Source organism: Daldinia vernicosa, assembly GCF_022497035.1.
Source record: "Daldinia vernicosa strain CBS 139.73 unplaced genomic scaffold F5Y00scaffold_75, whole genome shotgun sequence".
Taxonomy (NCBI): domain Eukaryota; kingdom Fungi; phylum Ascomycota; class Sordariomycetes; order Xylariales; family Hypoxylaceae; genus Daldinia; species Daldinia vernicosa.
In genome coordinates, this window is record NW_025953991.1 from 74,967 (window position 1) to 93,141 (window position 18,175).

Here is an 18,175-nt window from a genome sequence, read left to right on the forward strand (position 1 = left end):
TGGCTGGCTGGCTGTCTGGCTGGCTGGCACATAGCTGCTTGTGTTGGCCATGCAGAGCGATAGATCGATCCTTGGAACAGACCCTAATAACCACATGCATGCTTACCAAGTCTGACATGATAGGCACGTACATCCGTGGATATGATTGACGAAACAAAATAGAAGCAAGACCGATGCCGGTATCAGGAAAAAGCTGGAAAAAGCGAGGTCGAAGATATACCCCTATAGAGCGGTCAACTTATTTCTGAATTAGCCCGACCTTTAAGTCTTCGATAGGCAGGTATACCGTAACTATCGCAAGTCGCCTTCAAACAGGGAGGCACTTTTTTCGAGAACTCGACGGCGTCAATAGACCGGAAAGGAAGCTCGGTGAGACCCAGGGCACCCACTCACACCATCCAATAACCTAACTCGACGACGCGTCCGTGCAAAAAGGTGACTGTGACTTTCCAGTTTCTACATAACTACGCTGTATTAGTAGCGTGCCTCATATATGTAATGCCAGCTTTGCCAGCTTTGCCAGCTTTGGCTAAAACAGTTGACATTGGGAAAGCCACGATGTCAATTCTCTCTCTATCTTCTCTCTAGTTTCTTTCCTAACGACCGGGGTTATAAAACCCAATGCGGGTGTGCATGCACTATGCATATAGGACTAGAAATAGTCAAGAAGGGCCGAGGAGTTCATGATTGAGATTGAGTGGGAGGGAAGAAATTTGTCTGATAAGAGCAGATTAATGGGCATCCATCGAGTTATTAGGACCGAAGTATATACATGTACAGGTCTGTAAGTGTGTAGTTGAGGACTATGATGCGAGGGTAGGTATACAAGTACATAACTCATGAGTAAAAATAGCAATAGGGCTCAAGAGGTACTTATTGGTATAAAAGGGGTCAACAGGAAGGATGCGGTTCCAGATACTACTCAACCACCAACAGGCTTAGGTAGCCGTCAATCCTCTTCGATAAATAGAAATTGTCTATTCATGTCACCAACATATCATATCTTTTTTTTTCTCGCAAAAATCTAGAAATGACTCGAGATACGTCAGGAGATGTGATACACGAATATGTACTCGACGGTCAACGTCTACTCTAGCCATGCATGTACATTCATACACCTTACATTTCCGGCATGTATGCGCGCTGTCGTATCCCATGCAGTCGATATCAATTGTCCATATATCATCATCATATACCAGCTGTTCGCCGCGTACAACTACTATGTAAAAAGTAAGGCAAGCCGCCACCACCACTCTAGCTTGTCCAGGCTCGTCTTTTTCAATTTCACTCCCGGATCAACAGGGGCTACGCCTATTTGGGGCGCAGCCACGCGTGGGATGCTTCGGTAAATAACCGGACTGTATTCCGTATCCCTTCTCACCCTCGCACGAACGGGATGGCCTCAACATCTTCTCTTAGATATGTACATACCCAATATTCAAGTTTACCCGCTGCCGTTTACTAACGATTCGGCATGAGGTCATTCTCCATACTTTGAAAGTAGTGTATGTCTCCATACTTTGATAATAGTGTATGTATCTTGTGTAGTGGAGCCCGGCTTCACGTCACTTCTTTTTTCTTTGTCTCCTTACTATTGAGGAGACAGCCGCGTCGATCCATATGATCACCCCCCATGCTCGATCTAACCGGCGGGTTTTCCACTCTCGGGTATCGAGTTCTAAAACTATGCATAGCTTATTCAGACTGCAACGGTAGAACCGTGGATCCTTTGAGTCCCCACGGTAGCATTAGAAACTTCCTTTTGATGCCCAAGTCCGTCCCTGATAACATTGGCCACTCGATTGTTTACGGAGAAGCAGAATTATGTATGAATTAGTGGGCATTCGTTAAGAATTGCCCTATCTGCTTTCCTCATCCAACCCCGAGGTTTTACATAGTATGTAGTCCAAGTTAAGACGTCTAAGTTGAGACCCCTATGTTATACTCCCCAAAGAGAATCCTACAATTTGTAATTCTAAAGCCCGCAACGCCTGCCTCTAAAATCTATGTCGAGCAAGCGCATGACGCAATTTTCATTATTATTACCATCACCTCTTATCCAGTATTTCGTAGGGTTTCATTCCGGGGCCGAGAGCGGCGTCTCGTCTCTTCTATTCCCCTTCGACTCGGCTACCTCACGCTCTTAAGCGAAGCTTAGCGATCCTTTCCGCAATGGAGAGAGGATGCTCAACCGCAATGCCAGCCGTCAACATATCTGCGTCCATGTGGCAGCACAGAAAATCGGGACCGCTAAGAAATGCAGCATCTTAACTTATTGCTAGGTTTTGGCTGATGTTTACCTGTCCATTAGGCTTTTTGATGTCGTGCGTCACAATGTCCAGGCACACCCCCTTAAGGCGGGTAGCGAATACGGCCCAGATCCTGCTCAGATCTTTCAAGGGTTATGTGATACGCTATTCTCCTATTCACGAATATTCTCTATCCGACCCTTTTCATCTCCCCAGAGCTCTATCTAGAGTTCAGCCAAAAGCCTGAAACATTGCACGATAGACCGCTGATGCTGGCCGGGCATTTATGGGGAACCGGCCCGCCGAGCCGCGTCGAGCACAAACCTTACATCCTCGGGATCAGGACGGAATTCCCGGTCCTTCGAGCTCAACTTGATATACATAGAGATTTGATATTGACATGTCAAGTTTCTCCATAGTATTGCCGCCCATTGACTGCACGTCATCCTGACATAGGCCAGCTAGCTCACTTTAGCCCTTATGCGTATATCTGCTATGGCCGAATACACCGAGCACCATGTTAATTATCTCTTTAACATCAATTCGGTCCGCAGACTATTGGACTGGTTAAATTGCAACTAATACCTGCTAGCATAACCTCGCAGCAACTAATTCTGATCTACACCATGCTGTCGTGACAATGCGAGTGCGTCTTGTAGCATCGGTGGATATTGCCAACCAGGCTTAAGAGATCAATCTCGAAGACATAAAATTTACTACTAAGAATGTAACGGGATTTATTCTCTCCCTGGGCAGAATCTCAAAGCTCATCGCCAGCCGCTGAAGCATTCGCAAACGGCCTATTATCGGCATGGACGTCACTGCGGTAGCATTCGAATAAATAGAGCATACAAAGAGGGTCCGCAATGCCATTGCTTATATCGAGCTCGGAAACCCAGTAGAAATACTACGTAGTCACATGTCGCAGTGCCAACATCATGACAACTAAGGGGGATTGAATATGTATAAGTCAACAGGCCCGATAACGATGTAGATCATAGCAATGTATGATGCCAATATTCCCGAAGCCGGCCTAACGTGAATATTGTCATTACGAAAGAATATTATGGCTATTAAGTGTCCTGAATTATTTTTGTCTGCATCCGCCCAGGTGGCCTCCCCGAAGATAGACTATCATGACTTACTGCTCACTGAGATGCAGGTTGATAGCCAATTGGTCAGTCCCAAGAGCATTATCTCAGTACACCATCTGTTTCATATTTTGCTTCTCATATGCTGGCTCTTGAGGCTCGATGCTATTGACAACTTCTAGATACGCTGTTACCCTCTCTTGCGTGTTAGTATCTCGCCGCAGTAGCCAACACGAATGTTTATGTAAGCAGCATCACTCATTAGCATCACTGATAATTATTTCGAAACTTGAGTAGATTCGTTAGGTATAGATAGCGGTTATACGTGATCTGTAGGGCTTACGTCTTCTACTTGAAATATGAACTAAAGGGTTGTACGTTAGTTGCTAAATGGAACAGCATACGAGTATAAAAGAGGCAGACATGAAATAAAGCATCTCTTAGTGCCAAATATTCAAGCAATAGTGAGTAGCTAGGTATGATATCTTTATGACTACCTATACAACCACTCTAGTCTCGTAACGGAATCTCAAAGGATACATCTATTTAGACGCAGGTGTACAGTTGGATAATATACGAAGATGAGTTTCGAAGAGGTAGGTAATAGAATGCCACCGTCTTTGATATCCATAACTTTCCTCAAACTTAGAACTTAGACTACACTACCATCCTATATAATTTTGCCTTTCGGCATAGCTAATTCACTAATGCCCATACAACGCCTCTTCCCCGTGACCTTTAGACATACCCAGGATCCAAGCAAATTATATAGTGTTGTTTCGGTCTCCGTTATCCTTCTCATGCCCCGGAGGTGGTATCTGACCCAACCGCTGAAGAGGTATAGTGATAGGCTTGCTGCTCATCTTTTTGCGCCGGGCTACTTTCATAGAGGCTGAGAAAAATAAGAGAAAATGTACAATTCTGCAGAAACTTAGTATAGCCAACTACGAAGCCAACTACGAACGGGCAAGAGGGATCGAGAATGAAACTCACATCAAAATAGCTAGAAACGCCACGAGGGCCTCCATTGACCGGATGTAGGATTTACTATAATATTCATAATAGTCGTTATTATCGCCATGATAATATTCGTAGTATTCAGGATAAGCATCGCGATCGTCCGAGCTGGAAAAGGCGAGTGCCCATGACAAGATATACGCTGTCAAACCAATCCCAACGCAGAAGCCCATCCATAGTAAAAGTTGTACTGCTACCTGGGCGCCCGGGTGGATTAGCCGGTGGTTTATTCTTCCCGCGTACGTGGTAGCGAGGTCGATGCCGGACCAGAGCAGAGCCGCGCCGGCCTGCGGAGCCGTCCAGACGACAATGTAGCTTTGGACATCGGGATCGACGGCGAGAGCAATTGATATACCTAGCACGATGGCGCAGGATGCTATAGATAAAGAAACTAGGACAATCTTATTCGCCGACCATTCTCGGCCGATAAACCCAATTGAAGAGCGTTGTTGAGGCTGAGATAGGCTGAGATCTGACTGGTATTGAGATTGAGGTTGATCCGAGTTTGTTCTTGTTTCCCCCATCGTGATATCGTGATATATAGTAGTTTAAACCCCGAATTCCTCCTAAACTATATGGTAAGCTATTCGTTTCGCTACATGGCAATTGATGCGAAAACGAATAAAATGAGAAAAATAGAAAATAGTGTTAACGTATGAATGCTGTTATGAAGTCATTATTGTCGCAATATACTTTTCAGCCCTCATCCCTTGTACTATGTGTGTACGTATATACATCCGGGCTGCCGGGTAGGCTTGACTTGGGTTTACGCTAGCTCAAGATTACGCAATAGATGCCCTGTTTCTTTCCCAATGTTTAAATGGCTAGGTTACATAATACTATACGTTGCCAAGAACAAGAAGGTCGCGCTAGTTAAAGACCTTCCCCGGATCTTAGAACTTAGAGCTTAGAGCTTGGATCCCTCCCTGTTAGAATTCCGTTGGCCTAATATATTATTCTCAAAGGAATCACTATATTTCACAGCATGCTATTCCAGCTTTCAGTATTTATCGACAACCCCGAAGATCATATCATATGTCGTACATCAACTCATATGTCGTACAAACCGCCATAGAGCTCAAACCCCCCTCGCGGACGAGACACCGACCGGCCTTCGCGCATTCAAAGGTCCGAAACAGGAAGTCCATTCAAAAACTGTGGCGTGTGGGGGTTGGCGAATCATTCCTGTTAAATCCGGCTTCGTCGCTTGATATACGTATCGCCGAAAGACTCGTCAACAGGCACATGTCATTTTAAGAGGGTAAATTTAATAACGTTCTTAAACCGAATATATTCTAGTGAATTTGGCTATAATTTAGACACCATTCTCCTTCAAGAACTAGACGTCCACGCGGCCAGGCGGGAGTCTTGATTACGCGTTATTGATCTTCGATATTTCTATCCTTATAGAGATATCCTCCGTACTATGCACCCGCGGCTACGAATACCCGGTCCAACTGTGCCTACGTCAACTTATAATCCGTGTTGTCCCTCCTCTCGGGTTAATGTGTATAATACTCCGCGCTCTTCTCGCGTCCGAATCCCAAACCCAGCCCGTTAACCAGCCGTTTGTTCGTATTCATGTTATAGCCTTGTTTAAATTCTAAACGAGAATTGTCATTTTATTCTACTTCATCTAGTATACATATAATATATCTATCAGCCATGGATTTCAGCCAGTGGGGTAATCCCAGCAAAGAATGGCTCGCCTTTGCAGCGGCAAACCCGGCGCTTCTGGCACGGAGCGACGACCATCTGCCGCCGCTGGTTTTGCAACAGAAGACGAACCATTCGCGTACCACAATCGCAAAGACGCTCGTCGCTACTACAGGTCTAGGTAATCTCGTGACCACAGAGGATTACGTCGTCTCGACTCGGGATGGGAAGTCTATCACCGTGCGGAGTTATCGGCCGATCTTGCTAGGATCAAAGCCGCTTCCCGGCTACGTATTTTTCCACGGCGGGGGTTTCTTCTTCGGCGCATTGGACACGGAGCTCTTCAACTGCTCATGGTTGGCACACGCATTGTCTATGACTGTCGTACATGTCTGCTATCGTCACACGCCTCATGTGAGCGGGCTGACACCATGGCACGACGCCCTCGACGGCTTTGAGTGGGTCGCTACTCATACGGAGAAGCTCGGCATCGACCCGTCCCGTATCGTTGTGGGCGGCATCTCCGCGGGCGGTTCGCTCACGGCGTGCGTAGTGCAGAACGAGGTGCGGCGAGCGCGCGAAACCGGGACTCCTTGTCGTGTCCAGGGTCAGGTCTTAGGCATTCCAAACTTGATCAACGTCAACGCGTTTCCCTACCACCTCTTCACTGACAAAGAGAAAACATCCCCCGAGCAGTGCGCTGATGCCGCCGTAATCCCTAGACAGCGTATGAAACTCTTCACCGATATGCTGGGTAGCGAAGTCGATCCATCTGATCCGACCTGGAGTCCTGGGCTTGTCGACGAAGAGGAGTTGCGAGGCACGCCGCACACGGCTGTTTTGGTTTCCGGCTGGGATCCAATCCGAGACGAAGGGCTGTGGTACGCCCAGAAGTTGAAGAATGCTGGGTAAGAAGCAGTCTTATTTCCTTATAGCTTTCGTTTTCGTAACATTAACCCTCAACCTCTCTTAGTGTCCGGACGAAAGTCCATATCTTCCCAGGTCTCCCCCACGCTTTCTATGCTTTCGTGGGTTTGCCCTCGCACAGGCACTGGAACGAAATTATGCTCGATTCCTTACGCTGGGCGGTGGCTGAGGAAGACGGCTGGATCGTCGAGGAGCCTCCTGTGATGTCACCGCTCATGGAAAAGGCCTTGTCGATCGGGGCCCCGGTAGACCCAACGACTCCCGGCGCTACTCCTGCAGATATGGCAAAGTCAGGAAACCTCCTTCGAGGAGAATAATGCTTCCCTCGAGGTTCTGCGGGGACGTACCTGGCAGGTCGGTGGAATAGCAGTGAAACTCAGTCCAAACTTCATTCGAAAGACGAGTTGCTTATTCTGGTTTCTAGACTTCTAAAGGCTGTTAAGAAAGTGAGGAGCGTGAATCCTGGGGGTTAAAGTTGAGCTGTTAAATATAAGTTCGTAGAGAATAGAAATTAGAATATGATGATAGTAGGATGCCATCTCTTTACTACATCACGCAGTAGATGAGATAGCCAGGAAGTCTGAAACCTCATCAGAAGGACGATTTTGTAGGCTAAAGGATATTGGTCTGCCGGTATTCATTTAGGGTCACATAATCCTTTATACAAGGTCCCGCCATCTTTCAAGTCGTTTTCCAGTTATTACGCTCTCATGGATTTATACCGCAAGGTCAAAATTATTATGCTAGAAACCAAACCCACTAATTTTACACAAAGCAGATTTAATAAGCTATCTAAACTAATTACTAGGTGAATATCAACGCAGTGTTCTTATTAATTGGCCAGTGTCATCTATAAAGGATATAGTATCAGGGTTGGCATCTAAATCTAAAGAAACCTTGAACTAAGAATACCTTAGTCATGAATTATCTCTTACGGCCTAAGCAGGATATCTCGGGGCCAAACTCAAGTGATGATAAATTTCACAATATTCATAATATAGTATGCCGATCTAAAAGCATCTGACACTGAGGTAGTATGATGTTCACTCTGGGGTCTTGTCTTACAGGGTAACGACTTAGTTACATAAAGCTATAGGGAGATAGAAAATGTGAAAGACACTGCATTGTCATGAAGCCTATGTTTATTGACAAACGGCCAGACTGATTGTCATGTAGATATAGACAGCTTCGGAATTAAGGCTAACAAGCCTTCCCTACAGTTTCCGTTTTACGTACCTAAGAGTAAGAACAAGACGGTCTAGCTAGAATCATCTTTTGCGTTCTTCTAGTGGGATATATTGGTTTTATCCCGTCATGAAGTGTTGTGCAGACGATATAGCGGTTACTAGGCATCGATTCTCGCCCTCAACCCAACAGCCTTCTAGGTATCTGCCCGATTCTTTTAATTTTCATGTACTAGGTATATACCTTTTACTTGCGTATAACTACCTACGCATATGATAAATACCTGGACTACCTAGGTACCTAAGCATATCAAAGTGCTTTCCTCTCCGCGTATACCTTCCAAGTTTCTTTCCTGGCAACATCGCAACACTTGGGTAAATTGCAAACTTCCCAAAACCAGTCACAGATCAAATCCAGTCACCGCAGCGAAGATACAAGTTTTGCTGTATTCTGAATAGATCTCCAAACCATGGCGGCTCTCTCACGAGCGACCTCCCTTTTCAACAGGTCATTCAACGGGCGATGTCCCCAGAAGCTCCATCGTATCGAATCATGGTATGTATCTCGTTAAACCTAGAATATATTTCTGTGAACTAACAGCAATATTTAGTGTTCCCACCTCGTTAGGATTTGATGGACGTCACCTGTATGGCAAAGTCATCTACCAAGGCGTGCCCTTTCGAAGCCATCCGGCGTTGACGGGCATCAAATCTCCCCAGCAGAAGCAATCGGGTAAGTTGATAGCTTGTCGTATGAATATCCAATGACTTCCCTTATTAATATAACCTATGCTATAGTTGTTGGATCTTTGACGAGCACGTCGATGGCAAGCTCGCGCCTTACCGTTCCCGCTGCGCACAGCATAACCTCATCACGACCGGGCAACACCATTACACCCTTGACCCTCAAAGGAACAACATTTCTTGCCTCACCCTCACATCCTGATGCTCCAGGCGTCGACGGCACGCCACAAACCCCGATAATCAAACACGGAAAGGCACTCTACGGCAGCCGCTACAAGACGGGCCCCGATATCATTCATGGCCACAAATGTTTGCATAGCAGCATGGATGGCTTCTTCGTCTACGTATTCAGCGTTCTTACGTGCGGCTTCCAGCCTGCTTTGAAATATCTCGGTGGAGTTCTCCTGACTATCAGCTTGAACACGATACTTTTCGTATTATGGGTAATCTTCTTTCATTAGGTTCATAGCCTCTAGCAAGAAAGGGACTCCCTACTATAGATAGTCTTATGTATTCCCACTCGGATAGTCCTTTTGCAAGTCCTCATACCTGAACAAAGACAAGAAGTGATGTACTTGCGCAGACCAATGGATTAGTCGTATAGTTACTGAAATTGGACGACCGAGACGAAATTTCCGTGGAATGCTAATGTTTATCACGTTGATCCTGTAATGGATCCGATAATTAATGCTGCGGAAATACTGGCCTAAACCACAATCTTGTAATTCTTCAGTAAATATTCAGTCCTTAAACTTGAGAGGTTTATGATATGTAAAGTTCAAGACACGCAAGACAGGATGGATCTCGACTGGGAAAATACCGAGAATGGCTTGTTCCAACACAGACACTGGGTTGACCCGTTATTAGACTCGGTATCATATTAACGACTATTAGAATTTCTAGCAATATTCCTGATACCAAGTCAGCCAATTAAACCTACAAGACGACTGGGTAGCCCCTAAAGTTCTAGAATACGTATTCGACATACGATAATTTTAGGCGCTAACAAGTATCGTGACAAGTATCGTGTCAAGGCCAAGTCAAGCAGATGATATTAGTTGGTATTAGAACAGAGCCAGCTCAGGGCACTTGGGTATATGTACATCATCCGCAGTAATAATCGATATGATACAGCGAAATAAAGCCTTGCAGCTTAATAATTCGGTCCCGGCACTCTTTCTAACCGTAGGCGTATTAACGCGGGCGTTTTACTCGTCGTCGAGTATTCGACTCGCTATTTGGCCGAAAATGGGAACTTCGAATCTGTTACGCGTAAGTATACGTTCTAGCCAGACGAGGTTCAGAGGGCTAAGCTCCTACCGATCTAACGTGTCCGCATCCCGATATGCGCGTAGGGCTAGCCATCCCATCAGGCCGAGATCCGCAAGGAATATGACCCAGCTTAGGAATGTTGACCACGAGAAGATTAGGTGTACAATGAAAACGACGGTGAATAGTAAACTGGACTGCCACGCGTGGAATCTAGGAATATGTTAGCATGCAACGTAGTTAAAGGTTTACGCAGTATCATAGTCGATCTTCCTAGACGACCTCGAAATATACCGCCGTCATAGGTAGCAAATCTAATTTGCTATACACAGCTAAGCTAATGAATAGGTAAACCCACCTAACAAAATCACTCTTCCGCTCTACTATCAGCAATATTATCGCGCCTAGAGGCGGCAGCGCAAGATACGCCAGACAAGCTTCGTAATCCAACCGTATGCCCAAGCTAGTGTCGAACTCGCTGACATACGCCCCGGTCTCAGGCGCGTAACCGCTACCGACACCGGCGCCGGGAAGCGAAGACTGCCACGAACGTTGAGGTTGAGGATGTTGTAAAGGCGGCGGGGACGTAAAGCCGCGCTGCTGCTGCTGCTGCGAAGGAGAGAAAGGCCGACGATTATCGAAGGAAGCGCGCGGCGACGCGGCGTTGGACCGAGGCGGGGAGAAGGGTCGGCTGTGTTCGGGCGGGGAGGATTGGTAGGGAGCGAAATCCATCGCGATAGATTTGTTGGGGATGTGTTTCAATATTCAATATATAAGAGTAGTAGACGGAATGGAATGGTTGGCTTTTGAATATGTAAAGTGGAATAATGACGTTGGGTGGGTTATATTTAGATGTATAAGATAAGGTGTGTAAGTGGAATGTTGATCGAAGTGCAGGACACCACCCAAGATCCCAAGACGGTGGAACGCAATACGCAATGCCGACTTGCAGCAGCTGAGCAGCTAATCTTATTAAATTTAAGCCCTGGTCAAACGTGTAACAGGGGCATAGGTACATGTCCTAAGGAAATATGAAACACCCAAGGGTTCACCACATGCGAATGAATTTATAGGTTATATGGGATACATGCATCCAATTAAATCAGATGCCTATAAATTCTGATATTCATATCTTTAAAGAACAAGCCGTGTCAAGTATCATACAAAGTAAATACTGAGTAGCCCCTTCAAGATACGTAAAGCCTCATTTGACAGCCGTATATCCTATCTGCCTATTCAATAGCAGGTAGTCGTTTATACACAACTAAAGTGACGGAGTACTTTATGTAGATACCTAGATACTGAAATACAGCAAATCCGGGATACGATAAATATACAGCAGCATAATGCCACAAACGTCCGATCAATATTTTGATACTCTATTCGTTTGTCTCTTCCTTCTTAGCGCCCCCATTGGCCTCCTCCTCAAGCTGCGTCCTTCTGCTCTCCAACGCAAGCCATAATCCCTTGCTGTGACCCTCCAGCGCCGTCGTAAGACCCAGACCGGCGCTCTGGAGCATGGCGACAAGCTGCGCCCTCAGAGAATCGACGCCGCCCTCGATGCCGCCGACCCACTTGACACCGTCGTGGTCGAATACCCGATCCTCTATACGGCCACCTACTAAAAGTAACTTCTGTAACCCGCTCTGCGCCGTAGCTTCGTAGTATCCCGGGTTCTTCTTTCGCGAGGGCGCGGGGAACGCCGGAGACGAAGGTGCTAATACTGATATCACGGCCGCTAGGTGAGCCGGAGAGACGGTCGGGAAAGTGATAGCAGCAACGGGTCCAACGAGCAGCGGGGCGACCTGAGCATACGCCGAAGACTCATCGGCGGCAGCGGCAGCCTGTTTGATAGCTTCGTACGCCGTGGAGGACAAGTCATGCGTGTAGGCATTAGACTTGGATTTCTGCGCTTCGGCGTCGAAAAACTCGACTACTTTAAAAGCGACGTTAAAGATGCGCGTACGAAGAACCTGTAGCTCGATGGTCGACGAAATATCTACAGGTATACTGCTGCTATCGCCGGGCTCGACGACGGGCGTTGGAACCTTAGCGAGGGCCGCGCGTAGCTCTCGCCGGATAGCAGCCCATTCTACAGCGGTGAGGTTGTTATGTTGGAAGAATAGGATTAGGGGCGTCGAGCGGAGTAGAGCCGTATAAGATCTGAGGAGTTGTGATTTCCGCTGGTCGGGTCGTCGTGCGCTCGGGGGTTGCGTCGGTGGGATATAATTATCGGGGAGTCTTAAACCCCCAATTGGTATAGGGGAGGCGGATGCGCTCGCATAGCATCTTGATGCGCCTCTTGAGTTTTGTAGTAAGATAACCGTAGGCTTTTGACAGCTCGTCGTCCTTTGAAGCGCTCGACTGACACTGCTCCGCGCCGAACAATTGATTCGTGGGGGCATCTCTTATAACGACTTAGAGGGTTCTCGTGCGTATTGCCAATTCGTACGCCCTCGAGAAGCTTCAGCGACGTTGCCTTATCGTCGGGCGTGGTGCTACCTTTTTTGGTATAATTTTGCTCCGAATTGAAGATTGGCGAGAGCTTCAAAACTTGGTCCAATTGAACTCAAAAGGCCTGTGCTCAAGGTTAACCCCACTAAAAAGTTAAGTTAACGATTACATAAGCGGTAGATCGCTGCCAAGTCCCAGGGTCCCGCCGGAAAAGTCCCGCTACGGTGCATACTGCATAAATAGAACGGCTCGATAGGTACATATTTCGCGGGGTACTATTCGGTATCGTAGATCGCTAAACATATCAATTCGCAAACGGCTTTGAGTCACAACCAAAGTAAAGAGCTTTGGTTCTGCAAGCCAATTCGACCTCCAACTCTTTTCCGTGTTCTATACGTAAATAATCCTTAGAGCTACAAGTTAGATTGCTTCAATTGAGGTAGCGGGCCACTCGTTGGTCGAAAGATCGTCTATCTCGTAACAACTTACCCTCCAAGCTTAGACAAGGATCACCGAATAGCTTCAAGATCGATAACGTTATGGCCGAGCAAGACCAAACTTTCGTGGATATCCGGCCGCTGCTTCAGCGCCTATGGCCCGATCCAGCTAAAGAAAAAGTAACTTCTAAAGAAATCGCTGATGCCCTCGCTCTCATCTTCACCAACCAGCTTAGCCCCGTCCAGACCGGCTCGCTGCTGACAGCTCTGCACTTCACCGGCTGGGACCGCCGTGCCGATGTCCTCGCCGAGGCATCCGCAGCTATGCGCCGTCACGCTGCCAAGATCGATTCCGCTGCTCTCGAAAAAGTCATTGCGAATCGCCGGCGACCTGAGGGAAAGTATAACGGCGGGCTAGTAAGTCATTCTCTATCCCCAAAGGAGTGCGACTATGATAGCAAATATTTAAAACCAAATCTAATGGACAGATAGTGTGACATAGTTGGCACGGGCGGTGACTCTCACAATACCTTCAACATATCAACCACATCTTCTATCCTCGCCTCCTCTCTCCTTCTACTAGCCAAGCATGGAAACCGTGCTTCGACATCTAAATCCGGCTCTGCCGACCTACTTATGAACATGCAACCGACACCCGCGCAGCTGGGCCGCATAAACCCCTCTACTATTACCGACGTATACGCCCGCACCAACTACGCTTTCCTATTCGCCCCCGTCTTCCATCCCGGCATGAAACACGTCGCGTCCGTACGCAAGGAGCTCGGCTGGCGTACCATCTTTAACCTACTCGGGCCCCTAAGCAATCCCCTCGGCGACGCTATCGAAGCCCGTATGTTGGGTGTTGCCCGCGATGATTTGGGCCCTGTATTTGCCGAGGCTCTACGCATCTCCGGCGCTAAGAAGGGCCTCGTCGTATGTGGCAAGGAACAACTAGATGAGGTGTCGTGCGCTGGACCCACGCTATGCTGGCAGTTGGTAGAACATGCCAGCGGAACCATAGACGTCGAACACTTTACGCTAGAACCGGCCGATTTTGGGCTAAGCACGCACCCGCTAAGTACCGTGTCTCCTGGTCGCGAGCCGCACGAGAACGCCGAAATCCTACGACGCCTATTAAATAACGAGTTACCATCTAACGACCCGATCCTCGAGTTTGTGTTGATAAACACAGCGGCGTTCCTAGTCGCTTCAGGGATCTGCGAGGCCGACGAAAGCGCCATGGGATCCGGCGATGACGGGAAAGTTATTAAGGAACGCGGGCCAGGAGGCGGTCGCTGGAAGGAGGGTGTACGCCGTGCGCGATGGACTATAGAGAGTGGCGAAGCGTGGAAGCAGTGGAGTGCTTTTGCCGCGGTTACGAATAGTTTACCCGCTTAAGACTCGTATTGTTTCTTTGAGACGCTGATTTTTCAAGACATAGGGAGACTTATATTTTCTCCGTTTCAAGTTGATACCAGAGAAACAGGGTCGGAGGCACGCTGGGCTATACCAGCTATAATTGATGTCTACGACGGGGTAGATGTAAAATCGGGAAAGGATAAAAAAGGTCACGACATTAGCTTGGCATGGAAAAGGGGCAAGGGAATTCAACTCGAGAAGGATGCCTATTTCCAGTATACTTAAAAGTTCCTTTGGCTAAGTCTTTAGATTCCAGTGGCATTTGCTAATAAACGTAAATGCTTTATGTCACTAATGATAGCCGTTCTATAAGGGGTCAAATCGATCAAATAAAAGACTGAAGACACGGCAAGGTAGGTATCTAGATATGGTAAGGGGATTTCCACTAATTAATAAAGACTACTCGTTAAACATACGGTAACCTTAATACATACAAACCCGCCATCAACATAGGTACGTAGGTAGACAACTCCAGGGTCTCGCGATTCTCTGAGGCTAAGATGAAATAATCCGAGTATAACGGCTCCTCTTCTCAACTCCGAAATCATGCTTTTGATATATCATCGCTTTTATGCACCCTTACCTCTTCCTCGACCCCTACCCCTACCGCCGCCCCCTCTACCTCTTCTGTTTCTTCCACCTCTACCCCGATTTACCTGGGTATCTCGTAAATCAGATAATGGCTGCTTTCTAGATTCCTATTTCGACAGCACGCCGCGGACGCTTCCTTTGACCGTGGTCTTACCCTCAATAATCCGCTCGCCGATGCCCGTGTCGGCTCCGCTGCCAACCTCGAGCCACCGTTTGAGTAGGTCGTTGCTCTCCTTGGGTTTCACACTATCGTCGCGTGTGCCAATCGTTATGTGCGGTATCTTATTGACACAAGTCCACTTCTCCTCTTCGTCGATAATGCGCACAACTATAGCCATAATACGGTCGTCGTATACGACGCGCTCTAGCTGGATATTGCATTCCCCTAATTTCCCATCCTGGCTCTGATTTCCCGCATTCAGCGACGTATACTTTTGCCATAATTCCGGGTGCTCCTTAGCCGCTGCGCGGTGCATCAGCGTTACGTGAAAGAGGGCCTGGACGCGGCGGGTCTGCTGCAATTGTCTGTAAAATCGTTGCGTCTGCGCATCTGCACCCTTAAAGGCGGATTCGAGAGCTACCTTGATATCTTGAGCGGGCACAGAGATAGACATATACTCTAGCGGTTTTTTCTTCGGAGGCTGCGGTTCTTGATTGTTTGTCTGCTGGGTCTGTTTCTTATCTTGCTTTTTGCTTCGGTCTGGGATGGTATGCCTCAAATCGGGCTTATAATCCTCGATGGCAGCCTTGACGGCTTCGTCTATTTCTTTGTCGGCAGGCACCTCAGCTACCAAGGACGGGAATTTCCGGTGCAACTCCCTAACTACCGTCTCTACGTTGGCACGGCTATCTTGGGTGGGGTCTAGATCGATGATGAGATCAAATCCGTCGTCGGGACTATTCTCCGGATCGCAAGGCTGGAACCTTTGAATAAAATTTTCCATAATCCCGATAACCTTAGCCTGGTCCGTAGCGGCTTGGATGGTCTGGTGATTATCTCCCCGTGTCAGTACTCGTTCCCTAGTCACTCTTCGGATCTCGTCGATGTCTCCGTGAGCAAAATTTAGAGCAACGAGCCGCGCCTCTCTGTGTTGTAACTTGATATCCTTGATGATTTGTTCTCGCTCCCGGCGCTCCGAGTTGTTCCGATCTGCTATAACGACGGGATGTTCGTCGAGAAGCGATAAGACGGATTGAACCATTCTTGTAGGTCGCTGCTTGCCTTGTATGTTATCGTTTTGGACAATACCCCAACCGAACAGATGTGTCAGGGCGATTCCGACGGTAGTCTTGCCACAGCCGATAGTCGCGATAGGGACTAGGACGACATCACGAGAGACGGATTCCAACTCGTTGTTTCCGAGCTCGTTTTCCATATTAGCAGCTTCCGAGCCCTTCATGTGCTTATATGCCAAGAAATCATCGCGAAGGGCAATGATTCCGTGGTTCTGACTGTAGGCTTTCGCCAACTTAGGGTCCGAAGCAAGTCTCTTGCGTGCGTACATGAGGTATTCGTTTGTAATCTGAACGTGTTTCTTGTACTTTGGGGGCTTTCCGGCGATTACGGCCTTCGTACATTCTCGCCACTGCCTGTATAACAAATACGGCTCTTCAAACTTGAATTTGAAAAACCAGTCTGAGTACGGTATCTCGTTAGGTTTGGGGGACATTTTGCAACGAATGACAAACCCTTCAACATCCCGGCCTTCATGCGCTCCTGACTCGGCAACCCCTTCTAAAAAGGATTTGACAGAGTTAGCATCATCAAAAGTCTTAAGACTAACTTTGCGGAATCCCCATTCGTCGGCGAACTGCTGGACTAGAGTACCAGAATATGTCACGAAATCAGGAACGTTGACGTTGATTCCGTGAAGGTAGAGGCCGGCCTTTTCGGGGCCATAAGCGAGGATGTGTTCTTCAAACTCGTCATCACAAAGCTCAGCCACGGCGGTCACATTTCTTCGTCTTAGTTCCCGGGAGAATTCTTCTCTAGTCTTCCCGATGGTGGCGAGCTGCTTGTCAACCCATCGCTCGCCAGCGCTAGCATGGCTTACTTCGACATCGCTACGATCCCCGGTGGAATGTTTGCTGCAGATAAGAAGGGATCCGTCTTCGAGACCGCTGATAAAAATAATGCAGCCGTTTTCCTTTAGGGTTAACTCGTATGGGCCTTGGGTTTTAGTTAAGATATTTTCCCATTTCGTGTCAGAGACCTCTCCGACGTTGAAGAACTTGTCATAGCCCCTGATTGCAATCTCATGATCTCCTCGGCGATTCTTGGTTGTAAAGAGACCCCTGGCGTAAGTAGGTAGGTGTTTCTTCTTGTAGTCCCAGTCGTGCAGGCGCCAAGAGTCAACTGTGATGCCATCAGGAGATCCCTTCACTTCGAATGTAGTCTTCTTTGCCTTGATACCAGTATTGGCCTTGTTGCTTAGACCGCGGATTAGGACTGATACCTCATGGGGATCTTGGTCACGATATGGTACTTTGGGGGTTTCCATGGTTGATTGCTGATGAGTGGTAGACGATGATTCCGGTTTGGGTATTCCGCCAAGATGAGCTGTGTGCCTAACAAAAGTAAAGTTCGGGTTTACTCTACGCAACTCCGGACGTAGAGTAAATTGTGATTGTGAATTTGCGAGAGTACTGATAAGTCGAGATCTGGTACGATAACGTCTTATTAGCTACTTAATCTGCAGGCAGCCGTAGAATTCAATACGATGACGTCTCATCAGCTACTTAATCTGTAGGTAGCCGTAGAATTCAAGTAAGCCTAAATAGGCTGACAAACCTCTTCTTTAATATAAGGAAAAGGGGCGTTAGGTACCTGAATATTATAGAATTAGCCTTAGGAAGGAGAACTGTTCGGTTGCTGCCGGCCTGAGTCAGATGCCGATACTTTTGACTGAATAATGAAGGATTGATCATCATCCGTATTAGACACGCCGCCTCTTTACCAATGCGCCTTTGCTCTGTTTAAACTCGATTTAGACAGCCTAACGTATAATATCTTTGCCAAGTAGGAAACCTTAGGTAATAATGGCATAACAGGTAACCTTCGCCGTTGAGTCATTACCTACACTTAGGTAGTTACACTGAGTTTAATATTGACACTATAAACTTACCCTAGGCATAGA

The 18,175-nt window shown here is 47.4% G+C and overlaps 8 protein-coding genes across 8 annotated transcripts; 4 read left to right on the forward strand and 4 right to left on the reverse strand.

Annotated features, from left to right (window-relative positions):
• The first annotated feature begins 1,080 nt into the window (after positions 1–1,080).
• Positions 1,081–1,387, forward strand: F5Y00DRAFT_200011 (uncharacterized protein). Its single transcript, XM_048005326.1, has one exon. The coding sequence runs from the start codon at positions 1,137–1,139 to the stop codon at positions 1,347–1,349; it is 213 nt and encodes a 70-aa protein (XP_047860354.1). The 5' UTR covers positions 1,081–1,136; the 3' UTR covers positions 1,350–1,387.
• Positions 1,388–3,809: 2,422 nt separating this feature from the next.
• On the reverse strand, positions 3,810–5,208 carry F5Y00DRAFT_200019 (uncharacterized protein). The gene is made up of 2 exons (XM_048005327.1): positions 4,334–5,208; positions 3,810–4,261 (listed from the first exon to the last, which is right to left on the reverse strand). The coding sequence occupies exons 1-2, from the start codon at positions 4,879–4,881 to the stop codon at positions 4,105–4,107; spliced, it is 705 nt and encodes a 234-aa protein (XP_047860355.1). The 5' UTR covers positions 4,882–5,208; the 3' UTR covers positions 3,810–4,104.
• A 610-nt stretch (positions 5,209–5,818) lies between these two features.
• On the forward strand, positions 5,819–7,354 carry F5Y00DRAFT_200023 (alpha/beta-hydrolase). The gene is made up of 2 exons (XM_048005328.1): positions 5,819–6,921; positions 6,987–7,354. The coding sequence occupies exons 1-2, from the start codon at positions 6,023–6,025 to the stop codon at positions 7,255–7,257; spliced, it is 1,170 nt and encodes a 389-aa protein (XP_047860356.1). The 5' UTR covers positions 5,819–6,022; the 3' UTR covers positions 7,258–7,354.
• A 1,240-nt stretch (positions 7,355–8,594) lies between these two features.
• F5Y00DRAFT_274040 (uncharacterized protein) lies at positions 8,595–9,329 on the forward strand (the record flags this gene model as incomplete). Its single annotated transcript, XM_048013290.1, has 3 exons — positions 8,595–8,680; positions 8,736–8,857; positions 8,923–9,329. 3 exons carry the CDS (start codon positions 8,595–8,597, stop codon positions 9,327–9,329), a joined length of 615 nt encoding a protein of 204 aa, XP_047860357.1.
• Positions 9,330–9,628: 299 nt separating this feature from the next.
• On the reverse strand, positions 9,629–11,055 carry F5Y00DRAFT_248761 (uncharacterized protein). The gene is made up of 3 exons (XM_048009493.1): positions 10,496–11,055; positions 10,189–10,350; positions 9,629–10,131 (listed from the first exon to the last, which is right to left on the reverse strand). Exons 1-3 carry the CDS (start codon positions 10,867–10,869, stop codon positions 10,077–10,079), a joined length of 591 nt encoding a protein of 196 aa, XP_047860358.1. The 5' UTR covers positions 10,870–11,055; the 3' UTR covers positions 9,629–10,076.
• A 156-nt stretch (positions 11,056–11,211) lies between these two features.
• F5Y00DRAFT_248763 (uncharacterized protein) lies at positions 11,212–12,754 on the reverse strand. Its single transcript, XM_048009494.1, has one exon. The coding sequence runs from the start codon at positions 12,540–12,542 to the stop codon at positions 11,517–11,519; it is 1,026 nt and encodes a 341-aa protein (XP_047860359.1). The 5' UTR covers positions 12,543–12,754; the 3' UTR covers positions 11,212–11,516.
• Positions 12,755–12,909: 155 nt separating this feature from the next.
• On the forward strand, positions 12,910–14,786 carry F5Y00DRAFT_200044 (anthranilate phosphoribosyltransferase). The gene is made up of 2 exons (XM_048005329.1): positions 12,910–13,445; positions 13,521–14,786. Exons 1-2 carry the CDS (start codon positions 13,131–13,133, stop codon positions 14,424–14,426), a joined length of 1,221 nt encoding a protein of 406 aa, XP_047860360.1. The 5' UTR covers positions 12,910–13,130; the 3' UTR covers positions 14,427–14,786.
• A 359-nt stretch (positions 14,787–15,145) lies between these two features.
• Positions 15,146–17,539, reverse strand: F5Y00DRAFT_266590 (tRNA ligase; the record flags this gene model as incomplete). The annotated part of the gene is made up of 1 exon (XM_048011962.1): positions 15,146–17,539. One exon carries the CDS (start codon positions 17,537–17,539, stop codon positions 15,146–15,148), a length of 2,394 nt encoding a protein of 797 aa, XP_047860361.1.
• Positions 17,540–18,175: the final 636 nt, after the last annotated feature.

Coding starts and splice junctions, on each gene's coding strand:
- F5Y00DRAFT_200011 (XM_048005326.1), top strand. CDS start 1,137: ATGCGCGCTGTCGTATCCCATGCAGTCGATATCAATTGTCCATATATC.
- F5Y00DRAFT_200019 (XM_048005327.1), bottom strand. CDS start 4,881: ATGGGGGAAACAAGAACAAACTCGGATCAACCTCAATCTCAATACCAG. Junction 4,262..4,333: donor GCGTTTCTAGCTATTTTGAT/GTGAGTTTCATT, acceptor AAGTTTCTGCAG/AATTGTACATTTTCTCTTAT.
- F5Y00DRAFT_200023 (XM_048005328.1), top strand. CDS start 6,023: ATGGATTTCAGCCAGTGGGGTAATCCCAGCAAAGAATGGCTCGCCTTT. Junction 6,922..6,986: donor CAGAAGTTGAAGAATGCTGG/GTAAGAAGCAGT, acceptor AACCTCTCTTAG/TGTCCGGACGAAAGTCCATA.
- F5Y00DRAFT_248761 (XM_048009493.1), bottom strand. CDS start 10,869: ATGGATTTCGCTCCCTACCAATCCTCCCCGCCCGAACACAGCCGACCC. Junction 10,351..10,495: donor CGGAAGAGTGATTTTGTTAG/GTGGGTTTACCT, acceptor ACATATTCCTAG/ATTCCACGCGTGGCAGTCCA. Junction 10,132..10,188: donor GATGCGGACACGTTAGATCG/GTAGGAGCTTAG, acceptor TACGCGTAACAG/ATTCGAAGTTCCCATTTTCG.
- F5Y00DRAFT_248763 (XM_048009494.1), bottom strand. CDS start 12,542: ATGCCCCCACGAATCAATTGTTCGGCGCGGAGCAGTGTCAGTCGAGCG.
- F5Y00DRAFT_200044 (XM_048005329.1), top strand. CDS start 13,131: ATGGCCGAGCAAGACCAAACTTTCGTGGATATCCGGCCGCTGCTTCAG. Junction 13,446..13,520: donor GAAAGTATAACGGCGGGCTA/GTAAGTCATTCT, acceptor ATGGACAGATAG/TGTGACATAGTTGGCACGGG.